Raw genomic sequence first — 23,885 nt, forward strand, 5'->3', positions numbered from 1 at the left:
CAAAGTACAAAAAATACTACAAAAAATTTTAATAAGCACTCCTTCAATTTCAATCACCTTTTACTGGTTTTACAGTATTAATCTTGTAAGTTCCAGCCCCATAGCTTGGTCGTCCTTGCTAACAAACATAACTGTGCCTTGCACACGCAGGCCACTTGTGTCATCATGGGAATATTCTGTATCATGAATAAATCAAGTCAGCTTACAGCGTTTCTTTCTTTAATGACAAACTCAGGCTACTTAGTAAGTCTATAGACAGCAAAGAATTAGACTGTTAAGTTTATGAAATATCATATCCTCCTTTGTCTGTGGAACTTCCTTGTTTATCCCACGTGCACACGGGAGGATCCGGTAACCAAGGGCTGCATTATTGCACATGTAACACAAGGGGGCAGTTACGGAGAGAGCCATAAATCTGCTTCCGAACTGCCAAGGACTTTTTTCCTGGCCTTGTTCCAGCTGCATGTTGAACACTAAGAAAAATGTGCACATGTGCCCCAGTCCTTGCAAGAGGACTCAGGATGCCATTACAGAGGAGGGTTTGGGTATTTTAGCAGCAGAGTTCTCTGGGATGGTGCTGGTGGCTGAAATACAGGCATGACCGTTCCTAGTGCCTGGGCACCTGCCTCCCCATTGTGTCTGATCCCACAGGAGGCACCTTCATCACTGGAGGCAGCGACACACAGTTTGTGCTGTTCCCTGCAGCAAACAGTTTAGGATGTCTTGTCATTTTTATTGTGTTTTCTGGCAAGCAAATGCAGTAGTTTGCTTCTTTTATTTACTGTCTTAACATTTGCCTTCTTAGCTCTGCTCATATTTGGTCAGTGATCCAGAAGTCAATCGCAGTTATCTCTTAGAGAGTAATTGATTGCAAAAGGGGATACACAGTCAGTCTTTTGATTTGTGTGAGCAATGCCCCATCAGACAGACAGGCACAAAATCCAGTTCTGAGCAAGGCTGGTGTTACAAGGACTGTGTGCTTTGTCTCTACACTGTAATATGAGCCTTAAAACATCTCAGGTAAAAAAAATAAAATATTATTTGTTTGTGTCTTCAGACACTTCAAATATCAATAAGAGTTTTCAGGAATATAACTTTGATCTGTTCTACAGAGCAGGAGGAATTGGTGTTCCAGTGTAATAACACAGGCAGCTAAATTCAGTACAGTGCATACAGTAACTATGACTTTTTTCTTGATAATTGTGTAATTATATAATGCTTCTGTGGTCATCCAAGTCTAGTTCTGTATTATTGGAAGCAAGATGCAGACGCTCATTAGCCTTTCATCTTCAAAGCACCTTTGAAGTACTAATCAATCTTTGCAGCAGTTCTATGGAATCAGTGGAATATTACAGACTCCAGTGGAGCCTGTTGGGCCAGAGTAAGCCCAAAGTTTGCCAAAACAATTCAGGCACCTTGGCCAGGCAGCTACAGTCTCTTCAGGCAGAATGGTAGGGGGAAAAATTATCTACAGCAAACCTTTAGTAACCTAAAGGGATCTGCAGTGATTCAACATACCCTCTGAGGTTTGTTGTACTTTTCGGGAAGTGAAGCTGATGAGTGTAGCATAATGATGCCATTTGTGTGCTTCCTTTTGGAGAGCCTGACAAAAGAGCCTATCCACTGTCATGTTGGTTTTCCATAGGGATCCCACATCCCATTAGCACTAAAGGTCTAATAGACACCTTTCACATTAATTGCTCTGGCATTAGTCATGAGATATTTTGTCTCAGGGGGAACTGTATAGTTAACAAGTTGACTTGTCTATTTTGATATCTGTATTAACAAGTTTGTTCTTCCTCTGTAGGAGCCAGAACCTGAAACTGAAGCAGTAAGTTCAAGCCAGGAAATTCCCACAATGCCTCAGCCCATTGAAAAAGTTTCAGTCTCAACTCAGACTAAGAAGTTAAGTGCCTCTTCTCCAAAAATGCTGCATCGGAGCACCCAGACCAGTAACGATGGAGTGTGTCAGAACATGTGCCATGACAAATACACCAAAATCTTTAATGATTTCAAGGACAGGATGAAAGCTGATCACAAAAGAGAAACTGAAAGAGTTGTGCGAGAGGCAGTGGAAAAGGTAACACTTGTCAAATACCACCTACTCTGTTTTGAGGAGAGGAGAAATGTAGATTTTTTTCACATTCTTTTCTATTTTTGTAACAAACAGCTGTAAGGAGATGAAAAAAATCTTTTCCAAAGAGACCACATAAAAATAGTCTCCATTATTGCTTTTCAGACCATTTCTCTACCAACAGACCTACTTTGAACAGAAAACTCCTGCTTTTTTTTATTCTTTTCCAGTGAAATCAGTTTGTGATCCAAAACTGAAGCTAATTGTCCATTCACGAGTATCTGTTTCCAAAGCCTTTGTCTCCATTGTCAAGTGTGATTCTAAACAATGGCATTGTTTAACTGTTATTCATAAATAATTCTTCTTTGGTCAATCTTCTAACCTAAAGATTGAATAGGATCACTGAAATTTGTTCGAATTTTCTTAACTAATAATAACCTTTTTAAAATTCAGTGTCTAAGCCTGACCTGATCACCTTTGGCTGGAGAGAGCAGGATGATTTAGAAGATGATTTGTCTGACCTCTCTTAAGTACCCATCTTAAGATGAATTTCCTTCTGGATGAAGGAGTGTGGAATGAATCTAGGGAGTTTAAGTGTTTATCCTGTAGACTTAAGACACCAAGCTTTTAGATACCTGAGCAAGGGCAAAGGAACATCATTAACAATGAATACTAAAAGGTACCTCTTACTGAACTCAGAGATGTTCTATTTTGTATTTTCCATTGTGCCCTTGCTATAGATATACATGCAGTTGTAGATTTGGAAAAGACAAAATCTTTTTCTAAGACAAATTGATAAACTTGTAAACTGATCATTGACAAAATATACGTAGAACCTATTTAGCTAGTTTTGTAGATGCCTAGCAGAATAGTTACATTTTTATTTTGAACATTTCTTATTTTGTTATAACTCTTAAAAGAGCACTTTTTGGTTTCTAAGTAGAAGAAATCCCTAATTATCTGATCTCTACCCACAACAGTAATAGAGGTTTAAAGAGTAGAGGTTTAAAGAAGATACTTTTATTCCAATAGCTGTCCCTTGACTTGTTTTGCTGACTTTCTTATGGCAGCTGCGTACAGAGATGGAAGAAGAGAAAAGGCAAGCTGTAAATAAAGCTGTGGCCAATGCACAAGGAGAGATGGACAGAAAATGTAAGCAGGTAAAGGAGAAGTGCAAAGAAGAATTTTTAGAAGAAATTAAAAAACTAGCAGGCCAGCACAAGCAACTGATTTCCCAGACCAAGAAGAAGCAGTGGGTAAGTGTCAAAAATTTATCACAAGAGAATAAGTGGAAGTGCGTAATGCATACTGCAGGCCAACTGAAGGTGTTTTCTTCCTTACTTTTAACTGCACTGCTCTTTCACTGGTCTTTCAGCTGTCAGGCCCTCTCCTTCATATTATTACTTTCAAATTTTCTCCGAATTTAAACTTGACACTCTGATTACTTTCCATCCTAATTTGGTAGTGTTAACAGCACTGTCTACTCAAGCCCAATCAGATGTTAGTATCAAAATATTTTTTTCTAAATGCAGTTTTACTCCGTGTAAGACATGTTTTGCTTTATGTTCACACTCCTTTGATCTCAAGACCCCAGAGGGTACAATATCTGGCTGCATCGATTTGGATTCCCCTGTTAATAAGGCTGGTAGTGATATCCTTTTGGCTTTTTCCTCTCCTCGTTTTTTCTGCAGCTCTTTTATGTTCTTTTATATTTCAGACATGACATTCTGAAATATATTTTGCTCCCTTGTTCAGTTGTTAAGCTAAATCTGTAGCATCAACTACAAAAAAACCATGTTGGTACGCCCTTTAGGAAAGTGAAAATAGACATCCAACTTACCATTCTATTACATGGCACAGACTTTTCTCTGGTTTTGTTTGGATTGTGTCTCTTGTTTTCTTTTCAAGCCAGAAGTGTGTTCTCCCTATAATACTCTGCTGCCAGCCAGGAGCAGAGTGCAGGTGGAAATCACTATGCTGAGGTGCTGGGAGCCTTGCACACACACAGACTTTGCTATTTCTTTTCTAATTTTCAGAGAACAAGGGAATGAAGTCCATAATTCAGAAAGTCACACTGCACTGTGTATAAAACACAAGAGGGGTGGGCACAAGATTGGAGTGCTGCCTTGGCCAGGTGGGGCTGGGAAGGAGCAGGAGCCTCCACGAGGTGGCAGATTGAGCCGAGAGACAGCCTGGTTTGCCTTCTGCTGTAAAAGGGCTGTTTGCTGCTTCTCAGCCTCATTAGTTCCTGTGCTTACACATGAAACCATGGTCCCTGCAGGGAAAACTCTGCTCTGGAGAGGAGCAGAATAAATACTCAGGCGAGACAGTGGGTTTGGTTTTTGGAAAGAGAACAATTACTTCAAATGCCAGAGCTCCTGTAGAGTCTTTATTTCTGTTCCTCATATAGATTTTATTGTGGGTGTTATGATGGTGCAGTGCTTGGGTCTCTGTCAATGAGAAATTTCCTCCCTGTCTACCTGTCTCTGTGGACCAGAAAAGTTATTTATGTCTCCATCTTGAACAAGTTATTGTGTTCAGTGTGTCACAAGCTGCTGTGTCTGCATGTGTGTGCTTGCCTGTGGCTCTGGAGAGGGAAATTGAATTGCCTTTGCCCACTATAGAATACATCAAATTAGCTCTCTTCTGTCAGAAGTCAAGAGCCCACATGTGAACTGTTGCCACCATGCAGTGACTTGGGCACAGTAACTTGTTTGTGAGTCTGGACTCTTAGCTCTCACTGCTTTTTAGTGCTTTTGAAGGCAGAATTTACAAAAGAGACTGATTAGACTTACTTTCATCTGCTCCAACGTCCTTTACCATATCCTTCAGCCTCATCAGAGAGTGCCTCGGTACCACATCACTGCATTTTATTATCATGTGCATAAAGCTTCTTACCAAGCGAGACAATGAAAAATATAAATACCATTTGACAGCCTTGCCCATTTCTGTGGCCTCGAACTATCTGTCAATCACCACCTTAAATGAAGGCATCATACAGGCAGCTGGTTTACATGCGACAGGAGAGGGAGGGTAAGGATAAAGACCTTTGCATTCAAGCTGATGGATTTGCCTGCCAACACACAGCCTTAGGCGGCTGGAGTTGGTCCAATTACACAACTCCCCAGTGACTTTTCCTTCAGTGGTACTAATGACAGTCCCTGGTGTGTAGTACTGCACTTGTATGCTGCTATTATAATGATACCTCCTTACCAAAATCTCATGTAATTAACACACGTACTAAATGAGTTTTGGTGGTTTTCCTTTTTAATTAGAAGCAGAGACCTCTGGTTTTGTGTAATGCAGATCTCTAGGCTTGGGAATACAGCTGCTATTATTCACATTATATTTGTCTTTTTCTCGTGTCTAAAAAAAAAATCCAGATGGGCTGAAGGGATCAATTTGCTGGTGGTACACAGGGACATGAGAAGATACGTTCACAGCCCTCAGGAGACTAATGAATAGTTAAAGAACAACACTTCCTGTTGCTCTAACTGGTCACAATCCCCTTGGCTTAGCCCAATTTAATTTTTTGTACCTCCAGAAAATCTGGGTGTAATATACAGATACCTCAAGTAAATAGCAAACAAAAGGAAGAAATTTAAAGGGAGGGATAAAAATCATGAGATTATGCAGCTTGATGGGCTCCAGAATACAGGCTGGAGTGCTGGTCTTAACAATGTTTCTGTTTTAGTTTCTCCCAGTTCTTTTATTTGTGTATAATCCTCATTTAAATTGGTGCATAAGTCATTTCTATGGATAGCTTTTAACTTTGTTTCTTTCAAATTTATTTACACACACATTTATGCTAAATCGCAACAGGTGGTTTTTAAGTGAATGAGCATTGTCTGTGATGTGTACTGTCTGAAACAAAACCCCAAGTGACTGATAATATTTAGAAAGAGGAAAATACAAAGAAAAGAGGAGGCCTGAGGCCAACTGGCATTTTGCCTCCTGTGCCACATGTGCTGGTACCAGCACAGATGACACTATTTTCCTTTTGTAAGTGGAGATCTACATCCCAAACTTATGGCCAGCATATGTAAAGGGAAGTGCAGGACCCACAGATCAGTTGTCCTCTCCTGTCTTAGCTTTTTTTTGATCTCTCCAAGCAAACAGATGTGAAGCTGGTCTCTGGGCTGAGACCCATGCTGTACATAATGGAGAGACACAGCTGTTCCCCTGCACCTTTCCAGCAGATGATCCTAATGGCTCCCAGAGGCTTGTGGGCAGCCAGCAACATGAAAAACCAGGAAAACAGCTCTCGAGAGGACACTTGTTTGCAGACATTTCCACAAATAAACTTCCCAGGAGCTAAATTATAAAAGGAAAATGGAGTGGTTCCCTTCTCATGCAGCTATGGCAGTCCCTTTATTGCTGATGTAAATAAATGGCTGTCAGTTTAGCCAATGTAAATGTTGGCTTTCTTGGTTCTGTCTTGCAGTAGATTGGGTTGCTGTGTTTTTTTTGTTTTGCTTTAAGGCAGTTTGGTTTGTTTGCTTTGTAATTCTCTGTTTTATTAACAGCACTGTAGCTAGGCAGGACGTAAAAAGTAAATTGTGTGTTATTCTGTGGTTTGATAACAGCCTGCACAGACTGTGTGATATCCCTCCCTCTGTTCCCCATCATACAATAAGCATTTCAGACTGGATTCCTAAGGTACTCTGATTTTGAGCAGATCAGAGTCAGAAAGACAAATCTGAGGTCATTAGAACCTGGCTCTCAAGGACACAGAGTATGAATGGTACCTTTAGCAGCAATGCCACCCTACTTTATAGAACTTTGTCTGAATGACACTTAATGCTTTTGCAGCACTCTCCTAAGGGGTATAAAACCACTGGAACACAGGGCACATTGCCTGTGGGGTGCTGTACCTCCTTGATGACCACCCGTAGTGTTGACCAGCATGTTGTGTTCCCTTTTTCAGTTCCTCAGAGATCACAGGGTTGTTTTCCAAGTTGCTCTTCCAGCTTTCCCAGAATACTGGGGGTGTTCTGTGAGTTCTGAGGTAGAAATCTTCTTTGCTGCAGCGGTCCCCAGACCCAAGTAATTCTGCATAAACCATGGGCTGTGCAATATCTTTCTTTCAGGAGTATTGTACCATCCTGGCAGGCATGACAAGGGTTAGGATTAGGGTTAGGGTTAGGGTTAGAGCAAGAGCCCAGGTAGCCATCCTGTGTCCAACAGGCCTTCCCTGGTTTCTGGAAGACTTGGAGGAAAAGGCACTCTCTTGATCTTCTCAGCAGCACTGATATAGCACAAGGTTTCCTTTTCAGGAGATTGCAATGCTGTCTGGCAGTCAGCAAACCCCAGTGACAGTGACTTCCTTGCAGATCTACCCTAAATGGGCTATAACAAACCACTCAATAACAAATTATTCTTGTCTCCTGGGATGTTACTGTTGTGACTTTTGAGATTTTCCTGGCCAAAAAGGATCTTCCCCAGCAACCTCTGGACAGGTCAGGCTTGTAAAGAAACCTCGGAAACACCAATTTTCAAGCTTGCACAGAACTGTTCATGCCAGAAGTGCCTGTTGATTTATTGTAGCTTTTAAGACATAGATCAGCGTTCTATTACACAAATGGAGGGTAAAAGATGGTTCCTGCACTGTGTGGCTGAAAAATGTCAGTCCATCATCCTGGGAGATGAGTTTTCTTAAATGAGAGATGACTTTTTGAAAAGAAATAATCCAGACTCTGGTAAACATGAAAGCGTTGTGCAGATTTGCTAAAGATTGCTGCTTCACTCAGCACGTGTGAAAAACGCCCTCCTGCCTCTGGATGCCCCAAGCATAAATAAAAGAGAGGCCCTGCTCTGCATGTACTGGTGCATCCATGGATGTGAGTGAGAATGGTGGTGAGGAGGGATCCTGCCAGGGTGGTAATCCTGTCTCATTTGTTCTCTCCAGTGCTACAACTGTGAAGAGGAGGCCATGTACCACTGCTGCTGGAACACTTCCTACTGCTCCATCAAGTGTCAGCAGGAGCACTGGCATGCTGAACACAAACGTACCTGCCGCAGAAAAAGATGAAAGAGTTATTCCTCCCCCAGAACACCACCCCGATGATTGCTATTCTCAGACACAGCGGTTTTTGTTTCCAAGAAGCCAAAATTGTTTAGAATTTGCTTCCCATTTTGCACCAGCCTTTAAACACTTTTCGTAAAAGAAATTTTGCACAAGTAATTTCAGTCTTCTGTTCAATGCTCCTCCAAAATTTTGTCGGCGAAATAAATTTAACATCTGTGGGAGCAGGTTACTTTAAATAATTTTAAACTAGAGGATTTGTTGCATTTTCAGCAAATTTTAAAACATTTTTAGGTTTTACAGAGATTTTAATCTTTAAAAACAGCAGATCTATAAACAGAAAAATGTTGCAAGTTTAACAAAAGGAACATGTAAAAACTAGATCTGAATGTAAGAAGTACAGAACTGTTTCAGAAAAAAGAAGCATACTACCTTGATGTAACATTTATTTCTTAACCTTGTTGAGCTGGTTTTGTTCAGCTTAATTTTACTGTTTAAAGGCATTATCTATTGGTTATACCAGTGGGTACATGATTGAATTTAGGGAACAGGGTTGACACAGCAGGTGCTAGTCCTGCGTATTTTTTCTTAAATATTTCCCAACTGTGTTTTATTTTCATTATTTCTTTTCAATATATAACTTTTATAACAAAATATTAGCTTTGATCTTGTAGTTTAAAATCACAGGGAACTGGGGTAATCTTTTACTGAGCTGGATCTTAGAGAAAAATGAATATTTAAATTTTGAAGTTTGCACATTTCATCTTTGTCCTAACATGAGTGCTTGTAACAAGAATAAGAAAAGCCAAAAAAAAACAACAAAAAAAACCCAACTACCTTTATTCATACTCGGAATTATGAGGCATATAAATTACTTTATTGCGCCCCCTTCGGCCTCCCCAATCCAATGTCATTTGACCACCTATGATCTGGTGTCACCTGGTCCATCATAACTTGATAATAAAAGGAGAAAAAGCACTTAAGTTTCACAGAAGCCGTTATGTTTGTAGTAATGGGTCATTGCCTAATAATGAGCTCCATCACTGTACTCAGAATGAAGAATAATGCATGTTAATTTTCTTGTATTAAAGATGCCGTGATTTGTAAAAAGTCTGTATTTTGCGGAATGTCTGGATTAAGAAGCATTACCAATAGGAATGGATCGATAGTTGAAAAATTATTTTCTTTTTGTTTGTTTTATATATAGATATATGAATTGCATCCATGTTCAGAGACAATTTTTTAAATAGATGTAAAGCTTACTTAAATAGCTTTTCTTTTAAAGTGTCTCCACATTTTAGTTTCTTTCAAAGATTGGTCTTAGACTGAGTCATATGCCCATTAATCATCCAGCTATTTTTTGAGAAGTTAGAGGAATAATTTGTAAATATTTATTTAGATCTTTGATATTTATTGAAAGCAATTACATGATGGAACGATGGAAGCTGAAGAATCAGGAGGAAAGCCTTTTAAAAAGTTTTCTCTAGGATTTGTCAGGGTCATTTTAAAGACGAAAATATTACTAAGACTTCTGTGAACTACCACTGAAATCCTGACCTTTTTTACTTACAGTGGTGATATAAGTTAATTGACTAGATACCGCCAAATAATGCCCAATATGTTGCAGAAATTAAGTGGTAAGTTGATTGGAAAAAATAGTAAGTAGATGGTAACTTGTATTACCACAGCTACATTATTGCCTGATAAATGTGTAATTAACTTTTGTCGCCTCTGTGTTGTGACTGTAAAACACTTCACAACTAAAAATCAATCTTGTTCAATTATTTTACAAGTTCCAAAACTTCGATCCACCCCTATGAAAGCAAGTTATTGTGGAAATATTTTTGGTGTAAAATCATTCCAGAATATGTAATATTTAACTGATAGCTGCATGAAAGTAAGATTCGTGTTACTTTGGCTTTTTTGTCTCTGTTGACACGGTTGCACATTTCCAAGTTACTACAGCGTGAAAACTGTGTGTTTTAAAGAAAAAAAACAAAACAAACAAAAAAAAGATTGTGGCCTGGTTTTGTATAAGTTTTAGGTAAAATTACAATTGATTGTTTTAGGAATCATGATTTAAAAATAATTTTTCTGCAAATCATAAAGCTATATTAAAGTGTTGAGCTTAGCCACTATGCACATTGTAATTATTCATTGTGGCTGTCCAGTTTATGATGCATTCTGGCATTTTGTAAGCTGCTCTGACTAGCAATATATAGAGTCATTTAATGTGTTAACATTGGTTAATAAATGTATTTAAAAAAAACTTCAGTGAAAGTGTCTGTGTTGATTTTGGCCAGTTGTCATCATGCCCCTGGGTGGGCATGGGTGAGGCTGCTATTGTTATTTCTCCTCACCTAGAGAAGCCTGGGCTGTGGACAGGGGAGTTGTGTCTGAACTCTCAGGAACCTTGCTTCTGACCCAAGGGGAGCTGGCAGGGCCATGGGAGGACTTCAGCATTTAATGTGGCTCTCGGCAGCCTCCGAGGGTTACATCCATCATGTTCTGCTTTTAATGCCAGATCCTGTGCTGCCAGAAGCCAGGCTGGAGCTCGCAGCCCCCCTTCTCCTTGTGCTTCCTCTCACCGGTGGCCCCACTCTGCCTCCTCCCTCACCCAGTCACCAACCCTGAGCCTGCGCCTGTTATGTATTTTATTAACAAAGTAATTTCCTCTGGGGGGACTGAGAGGACTGTATGAATCCTGCTTCATCTGAATGGCAGCAAGGTTTCTCTTGCCAAGGCAGGCCTGAGCAGCACAGTCTCTCTCCTATTTGCAAAGCCAGGACTTGGTGCCAGTGAGATGCCCAAGGGAGCTGAGGGCCTATCCTGGTGCTACTGCCCATAAAGCACATCCCACAGCCACCCCAAGAGAAAGGGCCATCTGAGAACGAGTCACAGGCAGGGTGGGTCATCCTGAAGCGCCACTGGGACTTCAGGGCTGCAGGAGGGACACTGTGGGAGTTATTTTCACTGCAGTAATTTAAGAATTTCCCTATGGGAATAAAGACTTGGAAAGACCTATAAGTCCCAAGGATCCCTCAAAGTCTCTTTTATGATTTTACTATCCAAACTTTTCTGTTCTTACATGAGCCAGATTTTATTAATTCATCTTGATGAAACTCGATTAAATGCCAGCAGCCAGCACAGGGAATCACATAAGACAGCAATGCAGCATCAGGAATAAACAGTATCCCCCTTGAGCTCCCTTCCTAGATCATCTCCCCTTTTTGATGACTGTGGTCACCTTCCAAGCACAGCACTGCTCATCAGCACTCCAGTGACAAAAATCCTTAGTGGAAATGCTCCCCCACATCCCTTCACACATGCATTTGCCAGTTCAGGTAACACCAGTGGGGCCAGCATGGGGATCAAATAGGTTAAATACTTCGGACCTGCCAAGTTTCCCACCTTCATTGCATAACATGGATCATCTGTGACCTGCCATACTCCATCACATGTCCCACACTGGGTTCTGTCAGTGCCAACTGGCAAAAGTGTAGCAGGAGAAATGTCCTTGCACTGCCCCAAATCTACAAATTTCCTTCCACCAGAGATCTTAGGGTGAGTGAGGGTTTCCTTGAGTTCCTGCAGCTTCACCTCTGCAGACAGTGCTCCTAGAGTATCGGTCTTAAAGACTTAAACTTTTTATTGTTGGCTTTTCCTATTATTATTATTATTATTTTATTTTTATTACTATTATTTTAACTCTGGCTATTATTTTAGTTTAATAAGGAGCCGTGGTTTCTGCCTCCTGCTTCCTTTAGGTGGAGTGAGCTGCCCAGCTCACAGCTTGTTTGCCTTTCCAAATCTTAAATGGCCGAGTATGTGAAATATGTTTGGGATTTGTTACTGGTAGTTAGTTACCCAGCCAATTTTAGCCTCCCTGAGTGAGAGTACATATGCAATCTGTGCATATGGCTTCCCAAATGCTTTCATAAATCAAATTGTGGGGACATATCAAAACTAGAAAAGCCCTTCTTGCATTGTTTCATGTTAAGAAAATGCAATTGCAAGTAGAAAAGTCTACCTATTTATGAGAATAGTAGAGTATTTTTGTGTTTAAGTGAGCAATGTTTATAGGTAATGTAAAAGGAAAAAAACCCAACTATCTTGGACCTTCCAAACCCCATATTTTATCTTCTTAAAACCTATTTTCATATGTCAAAAGGCTCAAAAGTATGATAGACTCCAAGTAACGCTCTCTGAAAAAGAAATGTTGATTGCTAAAGGTTCAAAACTGTAAAATCAGAAAAAGAAAGAGAAACAAGAAAAAATTGACCCTAAATTGTCCCTTCTGCTCCCCATGGCCATGCTTACCCTGGGACTTCTCCAGCCCCACGACCCTGGATCCACTAGTGAAGTACAGAAAGATGCCTTTAGGAATGGCAAACAGCAATGGAGAAGCTGAAATTAAGTACATCATCTGCTTTGTAGATAATTTGTACATTGAAGGGGACTGATAATTGAAGATAATACAGAAGAAATGCCAAGGCAGAGCAATGTGTTTGTTTACAAGGCCACCGGCCAGTTACTGTTAACTCCCTGGAGTGAAAGCTAAGCTGGCGTGAAGCTTCAATGGAAATAGGATTTACCCTGGAGAAGTACCTAAAAATAAACTGAGTTCTGCATCAGAAGACACTGTGAATCTGGTTACACAAAATGCTTTACTAGTGTTTGGAAAAGGACTTCTGCAGCAGAAAACAGTGTTTACTAATAAAGCCAGAGCACTTTCATTTTTAACTACTTGTTAACAGGAAAGGTATCCTTTGCAGCCATCCACTGCAGGTGGCTGGGGGCCCTGCTTGTTGCCACGTGCCAGCTCTGCCTCTCCTCTAGTCATGCTCCCATGGGAAGAGCATGTGGGAGCCAGCTCTGTGCTGGGCCGGTGCTGGGCCACAATTGTACCATGCTCAGCCACAGCAATGTGCTTTTGTCCCTTGCAGCAGAGCCTTCAAGGTGAAAAATGGCCTCATTAAAATCAAAAAGGGAATTGGTGCCTTGCACACAGCAGCTCTTGAAGCCCCTGTCACCAGGAAAGAAGCATGGCATGGGCCACCCCTCTGTGCCTCTGCTGACTGGGACACCGCTCATTGTCCTCGCTGGGAGATGTAAGAGCCGTGTGGGTCAGCTGAGCTCTGGGGAGGGAGTAGAACAAGGCATCCAAACCTCAGGGCATGGGCAGGGATGTCCTCTGATGCCTGCCCTGCAGCTCAGCCCTGCCAGCAACACTGGGTCCTTCCCACAGGAAAAGCACAGCCAGAAACTCTGTCATGCGTGGCTTATGTGCTGGAGAGAGAATTTCTTTGGCTGACACATCACTTGACTGAGTGACAGAGCCTTTCCCTGTCTTTTCACAAGTCTGTAAAGACCACAAGTGCTGGAAAGCCTTTTAGTTTTCCCCCAAAGAAAGGCAAGATGTGCAAGTCAGTCATGCAATTGCTTGTTCTGTTTTCCCACTGACTCTGAAGCCAGCAGCTTTTTAACCCTGGGCTCCCCAATGCCAGTGGCTGCTGTGGCAGTGAGCCAAGCTGCTCCATGCTGGCCAAGCTGTTGGGAGTCAGTGCTGGATGCTGAGCCAGAGCCCAGGACTGCTCAGCCCTTCCCACCAGCAGCATTCCTGCTGCCTCTCTGTGCTCTATTTGGATGGGTGCAATGCTGCACTTGCAAGAAAGGCCCCCAAACCTTGGAGTTGCTTTCCCTCCAGTCAGTGGGGTGGCATTGGCTTTTGAAGTCTGGGAAGGGGGACAGGAGGCAGTTCACACAGCTGTTCCCTGCTCAGTGACTGAGTCTGTCCTGAGGTTCCACACTAATGCTGAGAAAGCTCTGAGCCACCTCAGGCTTGTTCTGGTGCAGGAGCCTCCCTTTGAAAGCTACAGACAATAATAAGTATCAACTGCCACAGGAGGGGCCTCTGCAGGGATAGGGCAGCTGGGAGATCAAACATAAGACCCAGAGGCCTCCTGAGCTCCTCTGTAGCCTGACACAGCCCAGCCTGCTGTTCTTCTGCCCCTGGTATGACACCCATGCCCAGAGCCTTTCTTTTTAGCCCAAGGCTCCTGGAGATACAGTCTCTGTATTGAATCAGCTGAAGAGACAGAACCTATTTACAGGTTTGTTCAGAATTTTCTGATTCTTCACCTAATCCTGATCTTGCTCAGGACCTCCCTGGGCAAAGGGAGTGTTTCCATCTCTCCCAGCTACTGCCATCACCTTTTTGGTGCAGCAAAGGGATGTCTGGAGTCCCCTGTCCCACAACAACCCTTGTTTAAAAAAAAAAAAAAGACCAAGCTTTGATTTAAAAATTCATTCCCTGGGGTCTGAGATTGTGTGGGATGTGTAGCTTAGCTGTAGAGTTAGAGAACCTATCAGGACATTCCTGAGCCCCTTCTGCATGGGCCCACTCTGTAATCCCTAATAACATGACATCACTGGAGCTAACTGGATAAAAAAGTGCAGAACTGGATTGTAAGGAATAACTGTGGCATTTGGGGTAGGGGGGGGACATTTTTTGCTGTGACTTTCTTTTATCTTCCACTTTTTTTTTTCTTAGCACCATTTTAATCCACAGTTCAGTTGCTTGATCCTGTGTTCAGAGCAGGAATGCTGTGCAAAGGCACTCAGAAAGCGTGGGGGAAGTTCTTGGAAGGCTTTTCGTGGAGCAAACACTGCCCCAAAGGTAATTTTGGCCAAATTTCCTACTATTTATGGAACTGAAGTTCATCACACGACTGCATCCCTCCAATCTCAAAGATCATGTGAGACTCCATTGGTGGCATGAAGTGGGGCTCGTTGCCTCACTCATCCCCCACAGGGCACTCTGGGATTGGGTGCTCCTCCAGCCTCATTTCCCCTGTGAACTGAGCAGGACTGATTGTGCTGAACTTCAGAAGCCACCATGAGATGCCTGTGTAATTCCTAATGGAAACCATACAGGCACATTGAGGAAGCCATGCAACTCCTGCTGCTCTTTAAGGACCATAATGAAAATGCTCTCCCTTTGATGCTCTATCCCTTTGACACAGAGTCAATCCATACCCAAAATCAAAGTCAAATGTGGACTCGGGGTTTTCTTTTAAGGGTATAACTTGAAGTGCAGGTCTACACTGAGCAAGTGTTCTCAACATGTCCTCTAATTATTATTTTTCCTGTGGCTCAGCATTTCCAAATCAAAACTGGTTATGCCATGTCCCGGACTGACAGGTTGCATCCTGACTTTGTCTCTGGCTTTATTGTGCTGGAGAAATAAGTGGTGCTGGTAGTTGTAAGTAAAGTGCAATGGCAGTGCACGTGCTTGCATGCAGGCACAGCAAAATGCAGTGGCATCATTTGGGCAGCGAGGCTACTGCCCTGTTAGGTGAGCCACTGGAAATAGGAGCCTTTCAATGAAAGTTTTCATTTAAGAAAATCTGGGTTTTGTTAGAAGATTTTCACAATTGAGTGATCTCTAATAGTCATTTTATTATGGCTTTAAACAGCAGTTAAAAGGCTCTCGTTCTGTTAAAAAGCTGTGCTACAAGATGAAAAACTAATTCCATCCTTTGAAGGAAAATAATTATACCTGAGACCACACTTCATTTGCTTTTTTCTTTCTCTTTGCTAACCAAAGAGCTGTAAGAGAAGGGAAGGGAAGAACTTAAACACTCTCCATTCAGTTTTTGCTGGACTGGCAGGGTGGGCTGTGGGTTTCCATGAGGGATGCCCAGTGCCTGCCTCTGCAGCACACAGGCATTTTCAGGCTGTGCATCCCCATCCCTGCCTCATGCAGTAGCCAACCCAGGCTGAGCTGCTGTGGCTGCAGCAGAGCCACACAGGGATGTGTAGGGCAGTGACCAGGCAAATGCACTCGGGTGTGTATCCTCACCCCAGACCACAGTTACATGCCGTGGGGAGACAGGAGGGCACGCAAAACAAATCCTTCTGTGGATTTCAGGAAAGTACCCAAATGTTTGGGAGAGGCATCCTAGAAATGCTCATGAGCACGTGTCTGCAAGGGAAAGTTTAATTCCTTTGTACCTCCTCAGCCACTAATATCCTTTGGGCAGTTGTTGGCTCAAATTCTTGTCTTCCTCTGCTCTGAGAATACTGCCTGTGCCACCCTCCCCTCCTGACCTGGCTTCATGGAAACATTTATTTTTTTTTCCTGCAGCTCCTTTTTTTACCCTCATCTTCTCCCAGGACTTCACTGCTTCAGTCCTGCCTTCTCCCTGATACAGACCTGGTTGTTTTTTTAGTTTTCTGAACTATTCGGATTGGGATAAACTCTGTTGTTGTCACGCCCGTCTGTCCTCCTACCTCCATACATTTCCTCTCTTGGGTCTTATCCTAAAGCCCTTGGCTGAATTCATCAAGGGTAGTTCATCCAAACCTCCAGACTAATTCCGGGGCTAAGAGTAGCAAGGCTGTGTGTCTCAGCATCTGGAGCTTCCAGATTTGAAATGCATTCACCTAAGTGAGAAAATTAAAATGCAGGCCCCTAAAATCAGGTGCCCGATGCTACAGGGTTCGATAGTCTCAACTGCTAGTCCCTTATGCAAAGTCTTCTCTTTCCTGGTCTTCTTGCCCTTCTATACCAACTGCTTTTCCTAAACCTGCCCTTTGTTTATGCCTTTCTCCACTGGTGTCTTCAGCCTGGTGGCTTCACTGGTGGCTCAGTACAGCTCTTCTCTAGGTGACTCTCCTGGCATCTCTGAACCTTTTCCACATGCTGCCAGTCACACTTGGAAGCCATTCCCTGTTGTAGAGCTTCCACCACCTTCGTTCCCCTCCATGTGACAGAGCATCAATCTACCACAGCATGAAATTAAAACAAGATCAGCTTTGTGCCTCTAGAATCCGCCCATTAACTGGCCATCACTGTAGAATATTTTGTAATAATTTTTAAAAATTATTATTTAGATGTGTTGTGGGATCCCTGGGGAAAAGACTTTGGTTTTGTTTGTTGGTTGTTTTTTTTTTCCTCCTCATAAGAGAGTATAACAGTGTCTTGGCTTTGGGGAAATCTTGTTTATGCAGATCAAAAAAAAGAGCACTCCTGGTACTGACTTGGACTGGCATGATGCAGCATGACCTGCTTAGTGAACCTGAGGTTGATCTAAAATGCCCAGTCAGGATATGTGCCAGAGCTTGCAGAGATGGGCTGCTGCTGGTCTGCTGCATAAGAAAGTGGAGCTGCTGTTTCAAAGATGCTGACCTCAGTGAGGTGCAGCACAAATAGGGCAACGCTTGAGACGGTTTTTGGACCAGTTTTTTGGACCAGTTTTAAGGTGATACCCCTCAAAAGAGAACTGAAAAAAATATGAAAAGGAGAATCCTAAATCATGGTAAGTTGAGTGAGAGCTTTTGGAAAGGTGGGCTGCCAAATTAAGCAATCCAGATATCAAAAAATAACTCAGGTTGAACTTTCATATTTTATCCCCAACCAAAATGATTAATTTTTACTTTCAGAATGAAGAATATATTTACTTTTTTTCTCTTCAAATCTCAGTTTTAAAGGAAAAAGTTTCTCTAATAAAACAAAGAAGCAAAAAACTCAAAATCAGGACTGGCTCTTACCCTGGGGACAGTGGGGTCCCCCCCTTTGAGATGATTTTTGCAGGCTTTACCTGTCCCCACATTGCCCACCCAGTTGTGGCCCATGGCAGTGCCCAGCCCAGACCCCCAAGCCACCTGCATGCCCACAGAGGAGCCACAGCTGGGATTTGCATCTCCAAGGCTACAGAGAGTGTTCTGTGACTGAGTGGGCTGACTGAGAGATGTGTTGGAGGAAGTTCAAAGCTCCCCCAAACTCAGCTCTCCTCTGTCTTTGCTCATAAGGTGACTGGTGAGAATTTGTTGTTGATCCCTGTGCATGACCTTCCCTCCCTGCCTTGACAATAATGGTGAATAAAGCAAATTTCTGTGTTGAAAAACAGAAAAGGAAATCTGTATGGTCTTTTATCAAGCTTTTTTTTTTTCCCAGTTCTTACCTTATAATGAATAAATTATACTGTTCTTATTGTGCATGATTCTTCTAACCCTTCAGGTGTTTTTTTTTTTTTTGAGATTCCCAACCAGCTTTTCAGTGTTACAGCTACACTGTTTGCCAAAACTATTTTTAAAATGTGGACTTGAAATATTTTGACCTTTTAGAAACCCTAATCCCATTGACATAAAACATCAAAACCTTTTTTTTTTATGAAATGATTAGTAAAATTGAATCAGGAACTACTTGCTGTTCTGCCATCCTCTTCATTCTTCCATCCCTAACTTGCTCTTCTTCATTCTTCCATCCCTAACTTGCTCTCTCCTTCCCACAATTTTTGGGTTGCACTCTCTGCTCAGGCAAATTGTGGGTCCACAAACGTGTACTTGCCTCTTGTGATGAGCAACCTGAAATCTGAGCCATCAGAAATGGGATTTTATACCCTGAAATTCTCAGACAGGCCTCCAAATACAGGAGGACTCAGAATTGCACCCTTTGAAATAACATTTGAAAAATCAGAGCTGGGGCCAAACCTCTTCTCTGGGGACGCTGCTACTCAGTGGCTGAGAGCCAGCTCTGAAACCAAGGTATTTTTGGAAAAGGCCAATGGAAACAGGCAGATCACATTTCCAAGAGGTATCATCTGGTCGCCCCAGGCTTCTGAATCGGTAGGGAGGTTCTAGCCCCCCATGTGTGTGACCAAGCAGTAACCCATATATTTCCACTGGCAGAAAGCTCCAGCAGAGCTGTAACACCTGGATCAGCAACTTACTTAGGCACTTATTAGCAGCACATTAGTAGAAAGACCTTGCAACAAAAGTGATAAGTGACAAATTTGAGGAGTTTTACAGTACTAATGCTTGTTATTGCTTCTCACAAAATGTTACCAAGCTTACAATAATCTTTACACTTTCAGCAAAAATGTGAACAGTATATTTGAATATATTAAAAAGAATTAAAAAAACATTTCACAAAAAACATTTGTTGCCATATGAAAGTCTTTCAGCAATAAATGCCCACACCGGTATTTAAACATTGTTAAAAGTATAATGATTTGTACTAATAAATTATGCAACAAGAGAGGTAAACAAAATAAAATTACAGTATAGCTCTCCATGTTCCTCCACTGAGCATCCGCAGCTCTTGGAAGCTCCATTTTAGATGACTAATTAAGAAACTGATATTTTCAGAGCAACAAAAATAAAAGCTTTTATTTGTTCATTTGAATATAAAACAGGCGTTATCACAGATGTACAAAGCGTACTGGTGGTTTAACATACAAGAAGGTTGCTGTCCTTTGCACATAAAAATTTTTGTTTGAATCTGTGATTGGCTGAGTTACATGAATTTCTCTAACCAGTCACCACACTCTATGAAATAACGCTGCTAACATTCAACTGATAAAAGGGACAGTCTTCCCTTGGGTAAAGTGTCAAGCAGGATTAAATATATATAATAAACAAGCACCATGAGGAATCTGCTCCTGTTTGATTAGTTTTGTGTTTAAATGTTCATTGTGTACCCTCTCTTTTTGTGCATGTGCATCGAGTTGATTACATGGTTTTGTCTGACTCCAAAAGCACAAGGTCACAAGACAAACATTTTATACATTCTCATGAATGGTTTATCTACAGTACAGTTTCTAATACAGAACAATCCTTCTTTATTGCTCAGTCTGATGGTGCTTAAATGTTTCCTTCCTTTTGCTTGCACAACAAAACCAGAAACTCAGTTTATCATTTCTCTTAACTCAGGATTTAACAACCACAGATGACAGGTTGCAGAAGAGAGCTGTTATTAACTGCGTTTCACAACTGCATTGCAGTTCTTTTATTCTCTACAAATGCAAAGTTGACTTCATGAAGGTTAAAGTGATGCTTTGAACGACAGCAAGATTTGTTTTGCAGTACTGAGATCAGTGATAGCAGGACTTCACAAGTTAGTTCACACACTGCAATTATGTTTGTAATCAATCAACATCTCGTCTGAAACCTTACAACAACTTGCCATTAGGAACAGATTTTATTCTTTTTAGGGAGCAGAAAATGAATTTGACAAAGTATGGGATTGGTCTGCAGAGCATGAATAGGGCTATTCACAGGACAGTGAGGGCGGAAAAGATGGTCTGAAAGAAAACGCGTCTGACGTGGTGAGATGCTCTGTACTGTACATGCAGACTAAAACGTCCCTACCTCTTAAAAAGATTTTTAACAACCAGCATTGAGACTCCCTTAAACGTGATATAAACATGATTACATTTGCCCTGCAACAATCTTAGTCATGCATATCCGGTAATGAGAGCCAGCACATGAACGTCATTTGGGACAATAAGAAAAGCATTCTTGGACTGCAGCTGGTAAATCCCACTCTTGATCACAAACAGGTCAATTCAGTTACAACCACATGAAGGAAGGGGAGGTTTTAAAAAACGGGGCACGGGGCGCAGGGAAGACAACAGAACTGGGGAATCAAACCTCTCTTTTATCCAAAGGTAGTAAAATGAAGGCAGCTGTGATGCATGTTTTCCTACTCTTCTCCCGTGACGGCCTCAGGCTGGAGACCACGGGACTCCTCCGTTCTTTAAACAGGCAGATCGGTTCCTCTGATGTTTTAATGTGTTTAGGGACTAGTTAGCAGATGCACGATTCGTGCCAGGTCGGTTGTAGTGACTGTATGCTCCTCTCTGTTAAGGAATAAATTAAAGACCATCGAAACAATCGTTTCCTGTAAATGTAAACTGGATGCGTTGGCCACCGAGCTATGTGTCCTAGCTGAGAGGCAAATTGATAACTCTGTGCAAATAACCCCGAAATTTTTTCTTATAGCAATAAAAACACCAACTAAAACAATGAAAAAAATTGTGCAACAAAGTTCTGCAGCTAGACAACAGTGCTATTCCTCAACCTGCCTTTTCTAAGTCTAACAAGTGTATGCACATGCCAGCACAAATATTTATTGTTGCCTCCATGGCAAAGAAAAGAAAATTATTGTAGTGCATTTTTAGTCTTAAAATTCATTCACTGCCTTAAAGGCAGCAATAATTCCACTTGCTGGTATCTAGAGGATTCTTTTTGACAGGGATACTTAGCAATCCAGGATTGCTTTTTTTTTTCCAAAAAATTTGTGAGTAACATTTGATTATCTACAGTGGGAGACACCATGCAAGTGACAAGTACTGCATTTTAAACTTTAAAATCTTTTGTCATTAGTGAATTTATATTTCATATATATATATTTGATGTGATACTATCCACTCAAGATAATACAACACTTTGTTTTTATATTAGCAAACATTTCAAGAGTTTAATATTCTTGAATGTTTTTTCTCTTTTATACTTCTAAAGAGATCAAAATAAATTAAACGTTTTGTACATAATTACAGAAGAAGTAGTTAACTTATTTTATCTTTTTAGTTTAGTACAAAGATATTTGCAAGCTCATTGCCGAAATACACCTTATTTATAAATTTCTTCCATTCTAATGCTAACAGCAAAGGCTCTTTGGCCTTTGGGCTTTCAGCATCTCTGACAGAAAGCTGCAAGATTTCTAATTGAAAGGTGCTACTTTGGGTATTCTCCTCGTACCACTACATAGTTTCCTAAGATGTGGGATCTAAAATGGCTTCAGTTAGTAACAGATCTGTATTCATCAGTTTTTTATGACATAGTAAAACAAATGAAGGAAACAATTATTTGTATTAGTATGCAAATTGTTTTAAAAGAATCCATTTGGAGGGCAGAATAAAAAAAAAAATCTACTTCAGCTTACTTAATGTAAAATACAAAGCCACATTTACTCAAAAAGCAGTATTGTCCAATAAGCAAAAAAAAAAAAAAAGTTTAAAATGGGCTTTTCCAACACACTGAAGGGCCTTACCCCATAGTCCTTCTTTTCTAAAATTTAGTGGTAAAAGAAAACATTTCACATTTTATTTCCTGCCAATCGTGACTGCTTTGAAAAGTCGTTATAGAAACAGTTCCATTCTGATGAGTGTCAGCATCTTATCTGCACACTTTTTTAGTGGACACAAAAAAATTTTATACATCTATAGTAAAGTCCATGGAAGCTTTAAGGTACAAGACTACATGTTGTAGGCCACATAGATGGGATCTAGCTGGTCTGCCAAAAATCCATCTCGTAGGTGCATACGTTGTTTCTCTCCACGGGAGTTGATAGGAATTACACCAATGTCCACAACCACCACCACCCCTACAATCAGATAGTGTTCCTCCAGCACCACGTTGGTGACCAAAGGAACCAGGTCCAAAGCTTCTTGCTCTGATCCATCCAGCTCAACTACAACGACTAATAAATTTGTCCAGGTAAACACCGCACTGGAATGAAAGAAAAAAATAATATTAGTGGTGGACTTTTTTTATCCATTTCATTTTTATCCTTTTCCTTGCACCTTGGTTACCTTTTGTTTGGATTCCTTGGGCTCCTTCTGTGGGCTCAGTACAAAGTGTAAGCAGCAAGAGAGAACAGCCCCATGAGCTCTCACTTTCATATTGCTGCAATATTAAGTTTTGGGCTAAACTTTACAGAGACTTGCTGGCTATGTAAGGAGGTAGAAAGACAATGTGCAGTTCCCTCTGAAGCCAGAGAACTGCCCCAGTTCTGCTTTGTTCACAGAGTGATGTGTGTGTGTGGAGGTGTCTTCTCTGGGGTTTTTTGAACAGCAGCCCAGAAAAGCCAAAGAGGTTAAAAGAGAAGGGACCAAAAAGAACAGCAGGAGAACAGTCTGAGCTGAAAGTTTTGTGGGATAAAACCTGCCTGGTGAAGGGGTGTGGAGCCCTGGGAAGGTACATGGCACAGTGCAGGCAGCACATGGGTCCCCGGTGGCCAGGGCAGGAGCATCCTCCTTGCACTGTCCTCAGCAAACACGGCTACGTGCCTTCTGGACTGGGCTGGCTGCTGTCCAGGCAGGTCAGAGCTCAGCACAAAAAAGCTGCAATTCTTCTGGACCAATTGGTTTCCACAGAAATAAGCTGTGTCTCCATCTGTTTTATTTTGGCTGTTTTCTTTCTGTTGCGTTTAAGGGGACAGGAGTTTTTACATTCCTGATTAACAGTTGAGATGGTCAAGGGAACACCACTATCACCAGTATCTCCTCTTTGCTAAAAGAACTTTGTAAGACTCCAAAATTTTGGTTAAGCCCTTGAGCTGAAGCAGGTAAATTTTGGGTTCTGCTACCTGCCACCTTTTCTGGATAAAGATAATGAATTTATCCTTCCAAACATGGAGGTTGGGAGGGTATCAAAGTCTGGTATATGCTTCCCTCCATCTTCCTCCCCATATCTCCAAGGTCTCCAAAGCCTCTGACATCTCACAGGAGGTCAGCACAGCTCAGCCACAAAGAGCAATCTTATTCTTCCTTGCAGGTGTTTAAGACACAGACAATGGTTATTTCTTTCTCTAACTTATTTCACAGAATAAATAATAATATTCTACACATGTAAGTCATACATCAAGCCCTGTACTTTACTCTCCTTTACCTTATAAAATCAGGGGATAAGTTCCCAGAACTGTCTTGAGCATAAGGATCTGAAATTTAGAATATACTATGTATATAAGCCACCTTCAAAAAGAGCTACTTGCCCTAAGGTCAATGCTTGATTGAGACAGAAATGCATTGTTTTAGTCTACTGAGACAATTATGAATATCCCTGTACTGTGGAAACATATCTTACTTTGCCCAAAAGTTAGCTATGAAAATGTGCTCTATGTTGGTGCTTGACAGAATGGATTTTAGGAGAAAAGTACTTACTCTTAAAAAAAAAAATTAATTTTCAGATCCTGCCAAAGTAGTATTTGATTGAATT

At 41.3% G+C, this 23,885-nt stretch overlaps 2 protein-coding genes across 8 annotated transcripts in view; one reads left to right on the plus strand and one right to left on the minus strand.

Annotated features, from left to right (window-relative positions):
- The window catches only part of ZMYND11 (zinc finger MYND-type containing 11), a 105,889-nt gene extending 95,521 nt beyond the window's left edge, over nt 1–10,368 (plus strand). For all 4 annotated transcript variants that reach the window (XM_017819381.1, XM_017819384.1, XM_017819385.1 and 1 more), the window contains 3 exons: nt 1,808–2,080; nt 3,145–3,330; nt 7,983–10,368. In XM_017819381.1, coding sequence (XP_017674870.1) covers nt 1,808–2,080; nt 3,145–3,330; nt 7,983–8,105 — 582 coding nt within the window. In that variant the 3' untranslated portion in view covers nt 8,106–10,368. The remainder of the gene's footprint in view (nt 1–1,807; nt 2,081–3,144; nt 3,331–7,982) is intronic.
- An 8,878-nt stretch (nt 10,369–19,246) lies between these two features.
- The window catches only part of DIP2C (disco interacting protein 2 homolog C), a 310,204-nt gene continuing 305,565 nt past the window's right edge, over nt 19,247–23,885 (minus strand). For all 4 annotated transcript variants that reach the window (XM_017819402.1, XM_017819401.1, XM_017819400.1 and 1 more), the window contains one exon: nt 19,247–22,397. In XM_017819402.1, coding sequence (XP_017674891.1) covers nt 22,145–22,397 — 253 coding nt within the window. In that variant the 3' untranslated portion in view covers nt 19,247–22,144. The remainder of the gene's footprint in view (nt 22,398–23,885) is intronic.

The sequence above is a fragment of the Lepidothrix coronata genome, unplaced genomic scaffold (genome assembly GCF_001604755.1).
Source record: "Lepidothrix coronata isolate B3197 unplaced genomic scaffold, Lepidothrix_coronata-1.0 Scaffold74, whole genome shotgun sequence".
NCBI lineage: Eukaryota > Metazoa > Chordata > Aves > Passeriformes > Pipridae > Lepidothrix > Lepidothrix coronata.